The sequence below is a fragment of the Alosa sapidissima genome, chromosome 9 (genome assembly GCF_018492685.1).
Source record: "Alosa sapidissima isolate fAloSap1 chromosome 9, fAloSap1.pri, whole genome shotgun sequence".
In the NCBI taxonomy this organism is placed as follows: Eukaryota; Metazoa; Chordata; class Actinopteri; order Clupeiformes; family Clupeidae; genus Alosa; species Alosa sapidissima.
In genome coordinates, this window is record NC_055965.1 from 19,507,689 (window position 1) to 19,512,688 (window position 5,000).

The window sequence follows — 5,000 nt, forward strand, 5'->3', positions numbered from 1 at the left end:
TAGCTCATGCACATCGTGGCTAATCAATAAAATGAGGGCCTATCGTGCACAACTCATCGGGCATCTCGTGTGCCACTAGTGAGCAAAAGTGTCTCTAATGTAACCGTGGCATGTGGGAGCATACGCATGTAAATCTTAAATGTACCAGACCTCACTGCCAAACGGACTGAAAACAGAATGGTTTTCATTTCCGTTTGTTCTGAGCAAAAAAAAAAAAAAAAATGTGTTCCTGTTGCAGTGTTCCAAGGTCTCTCCTCTAAATGGTAACCGGTACGTTATAGAAGAACGGTTACTAAAATAAAAATAAAAATTATTTTAAAAATTACATTGCCTTAATTGATTTATGGCCGGTGGCACATTACTATAGGCTTTTTTGCCCAACAGCCTTAAAGCTTAAATCAAAGCACATTAGATATCAAGGCTTGATTTGAAAGTAGTTTTAAAAATGATTGTCCCACCTCACTGAGGCCAGGTGCAGGACTTGATTTGAAAGTAGGCAATTAGCCTATATAAATTAGATCTTCAAAAATGTAGCCTAACTTCAGGCCCAGAAAATGTCCCTTTTTTAAGTCCTGTAATAGTCTGCCCCAGTGGTTCTTAAACTTTTTGTCTGGCAACCCCCTAAAAAACTTTGGCCAGTCTCGCGACCCCCTTCTCTCCAACCAACAAAATATTTGATTAGTTTCACTTTGAAAAATGTTGCGAGATAGGCATTGGTGGCAGAGGCAGAACATCTCTTCTCTCAGAGCTAGACTATGCCGACACTAAAGGCATTGATGTCATTGGTAGCCTTTGGCAATCTGATTTATTATTTTACTCATCAAATGTATAACTGGCTCTCCTGTGGCAAAAGAAGGCTGCATAGTGTTCATTGTAAAAGGGTAGGTAGAGATTTGCGTTTGTGTACAGAGCATTCACTTTCAGGAGAACATTGTGGAAACATGTTGGTAAGCCTACTTCTAGGCCTAGTGAATATCCCAGTTTTTAAACATGTTTCTTTCAGAAATGTTTCTTTAATTCAGACTGCAAATCATTTTGCAACCCCTCCCATATTCTTTGGCGACCCCCAGTTTAAGAACCACTGGTCTAACCTGTTAGCCTCGTGAGATCATCCTGATCTTGCAAGCTCCATTTTTCCACTCGCAGTCTTCTTCCGATGGAGAAAATTTGGAGCCGTGTGCCAAACGAACGGTAAATCAGCGTTGTTTTTGAGGTGGGATTAGGGCCCCTTCCCAAAAGTTCTCCAACAGAAAGTTCCCAGATGGATATGCCGAGCGAATGCGAAGCAATCCATCTGGCGAAGTAGATTACTTACCTATGTGTGGTGCAACCAACTGCATGGCAGGCCTATAGCTATTTTCCTAGGGTCTCTGGAAGCCTATGTTATTTCACACAATGTTTCATTAATTTAGGCTACTTACTTGGAATAGGCAGTTTAGATAGTGTTGGATATCAAAATCCTTTGTATCAACTAGTCGGTCTAGCCTGTTATAAAGGGGAGACACTGGCTGTTTCTCAAAGTCAAGGACGGATCCTTCAAAGCTGCTTTTTCAAGTATGTTATGTCATCGAATCTCGACAAGCACTGTTCCAATGTCAAGGGTAGGCTTGGGAATCGGTTCCAGGTATCGGTTACACATCCACACGTTAACGATTCCACTAACGATTCCAATACAAAGCTTTGTTTTAGAAATGTTTACTTTTTTAGAAATTTTAAGGCATTCAACTTCTGTATTGATATTGCACACTTGATATTCATTCTCTAAAACCACTTTAAATTAGACATTTAAAGCCAACAACTCTCAAAGCCATCCTATAAGTGTTCAGCAAATGGTACAGGAATCAATAAGGAATCGCATCGATAAGCAGACTTGACAATGGCATCGATATCGATAATTTCTTAACGATGCCCATCCCTAGTCAAGGGTACTTTAAAATTCTATCAAGTACTGAGTCCTTCGTTCTGAGAATTTTCAAGGATGCATGTGTGTATCCTCTGCGTGCTTGGAACACCCACAATCCTGTGCGCACATTTATGGAAGATTTAAAATCTGTACTAAACAAGGCAGTTCACTATGTATTTAAATTAGGGCTGTCAATCGATTAAAATTAATCTAATTAATTACATACTCTGTGATTAATTAACCTAAATTAATCACAGATATAATTTTTGCTGTGAAAGTATTTTAAATATTTAAATTCAAATGAATTATTGAATAATCAGCATTAGTGACATTAAAGTTCAAAGACTCTTTTATTAAATCTATGATATGACCTAATATGCTGAGGAAATAAATTCAAAAGTGCTTTGGGAAGAAGTTTTTTTTTCACATACAAGGCATTTCAGGCCACAGATATAACCTAGGGGACACAATGAAAATAAATTAACACTCCCCTCAATGTCAACACTTATTTCTTTGCATTGATGTATGACTATAGAGTTGATGAACTCCGGTGATATGCAAATTCCTTGCTGCAGACATTGCAGAGGACTTTATTTTCACCACTTTATTTTTTATCAACACCATCAGGCCGTTTAAAAGTAAATGTTCCAATCAATGATCCAGGCAGCACGTTTTCTTCTCTCCTTCATTTTACAGGCTAATTTTTACTGACTAGAACAGCTCGGGGTCAAAGGTCATACGGAATCGATTAATCTGCACTAATTTTTTTAATCAGTTATTTTTTCTCAAATTAATTAATCGAAATTAATCAGTTATTTTGACAGCCCTAATTTAAATGTAAACAATGTGTTATTGTCACTATGTAAAGTAACCTAAAAGAAATATGGGCTCAAATCATTTTGACAACTTTGAACTCTCACACCGTAATTGTGTAAATAAGGCATTTAGGAAGGGTATTTAAAGATTTTCTAATAAGCATTATTGTGAGCTAAATAGTACAGTTTTCTCTTTACGGTTTTGCTTAATAGTTGCTGCTCTGTGGTTTATATTGGTAAATTATTCAAACATGTAGAATTCAATTTATACACGTGGAAGAATGACTGGTGCGTTCATTGTTTTTCAAAAAGAAGCGGGCAGGAGGCATGATCTTTAATGACGCACACCTGCAGCTTCCTGCACACTCGCTAGTCACACTTGCTACCGTGTTCAATAAACATCACAATGGGCTGAATAAATGTAAATGTGTGTAAATGTAAGCAGTCTCACCAGGTCTCCCACGGGGGAGCTAGGAGGGAGGTCTGCCGAGCCCCGGCCCTCTAGACTGGGCACCAGCGTGGACTGCTGGCTCACCGAGACACCACCCCCTCTGTATGGGAGAGTGGACACGTCCGGCGTCTCGTTGGCTGATGGCGGTGCCGAACAGGAAGTCTTTGCTTCTCCCGACACTACTCCATCTCCGTCACTCTCACCTTTCTCGTCGTCACAGAGATTTTGGCTGTTCCTGAAGAGACAGAAGAATGCACATTTAGAACTTACTGTTACCCTGTCTGTAGCTTTTGTTTTGTTTTTTACTGGAATGTAGGGCCAATGAGGGGTTTGTACGTCCATCTTGGAGTCTGCTCACATAATTTAACTGGTTTGATGTTTTTTTTTCTAAACCAGCCCCTCCAACATGATCATCTGGGTCTGGCTCCGCAATTGGTTTCATTTCGGTTAATATTGCATGACGGGGCCAAGGGTCTAAAGTCCCCCGATTGCTCTTGTTCCAAGTGTAGTCTGGTTTAAGGGGTGCAGAAGAACCTCATCTTTATGGGTCTGCCAAGTCTGTAGGAGTCAATAAAATTGCCTGGAGCTCTTGGTGAGAGTTCTGAGACCGGGCAGTGGATTTTGATTCATCCTTTTCCACCGAGCTTGCAAAACCTTGACACTATGCTGCGGCTCTTCACTATATGACCACAGACTGCAAACAAAACACGCTGGAGTGGAGAGCTTCAAGTAGCATTCAAATCAGACACACACACACACACACACACACACACACACACACACACACACAAAGACCAGACCTCAGAGAGCACATGGGACTCGTCCTTTACTTACTGTGCAGCAATGCAATGATGCAAATATGGATGGCCAATTTCCTCCTATGAAAAGTGCATGGAACAACGCTGTCCATATTTTTTTACCTCTCCTGGGAGTGGAGTGGGGTGGGTATTACTCTAAACCAGGGGTAGGCAACCTGCAGCCCGAGGGTTCCTCTCTAGTGGCCCTGGCTTTCTCTAAAAATGGAAGTTATAAAATATTTCTACCAATTTCATAAAGTTGTTAAGCTTCAACCTGTCCCAACTCATTAGCAGTTAGTGAAAGTATTATAGCCTAGGGCCTACTGTACAATGCACCACATATGCAGAGTACATTACATTACATTACATTACATTTAGCAGACACTTTTTGACCAAAGTGACTTACATATGTCAGCTATATTACAAGGGATCACATTGTCCCCGGAGCAACTTGGGGTTAAGTGCCTTGCTCAAGGGCACAACGGTGGAAGCCGGGAATTGAACCGACAACTTTCAGGCTACTGCACTGCACGCTAGCCCAGCTCCTTAACCACTACACTACCACCGCCCCAGAGTAGGGTGACTACGGAGATTGTGCCATATGCCCGAGGGCTAATACAGACAGAGATCTCTAAACCGATTTCTTTTAAATGGTTCCGACCAATCTTTGCGACCCCAGACAGATTTACTTCTGGTCAAAGAAATGGCCCTAAGAGAAAAGGTTGCCGACCCCTGCTCTTAACAGATCAGGGGGATGTTTCAGGTAAGTACTGTTCATGGCAAACATGTTTTCTCTGAACAGTTACATTTAAAAGGATTTGGTGTAAACATTTCATTGTAAGGGTAACACTTCCGTCAGTTCCACTGTATGTTCACGGAGAACTACCTCCTCAGACTGTTTGCAAGTGTTCACAAACGTTCACCAAAAACTCAAGGCAAAGAGAAACCTGTTCGCAAACGTTCTCAAATGTTTCTGAATTTGAACGCACCTCTGGTTATGATAACTCACAGTAAGTGGTAAACCTCCTAAAACA

At 40.9% G+C, this 5,000-nt stretch overlaps 1 protein-coding gene across 4 annotated transcripts in view; it reads right to left on the reverse strand.

Moving 5' to 3' along the window:
- aplf (aprataxin and PNKP like factor) overlaps positions 1–5,000 on the reverse strand; it is a 39,425-nt gene that overhangs the window by 20,499 nt on the left and 13,926 nt on the right. For all 4 annotated transcript variants that reach the window (XM_042102601.1, XM_042102603.1, XM_042102602.1 and 1 more), the window contains exon 5: positions 3,170–3,404. In XM_042102601.1, the coding sequence (XP_041958535.1) occupies positions 3,170–3,404 (235 nt within the window). The remainder of the gene's footprint in view (positions 1–3,169; positions 3,405–5,000) is intronic.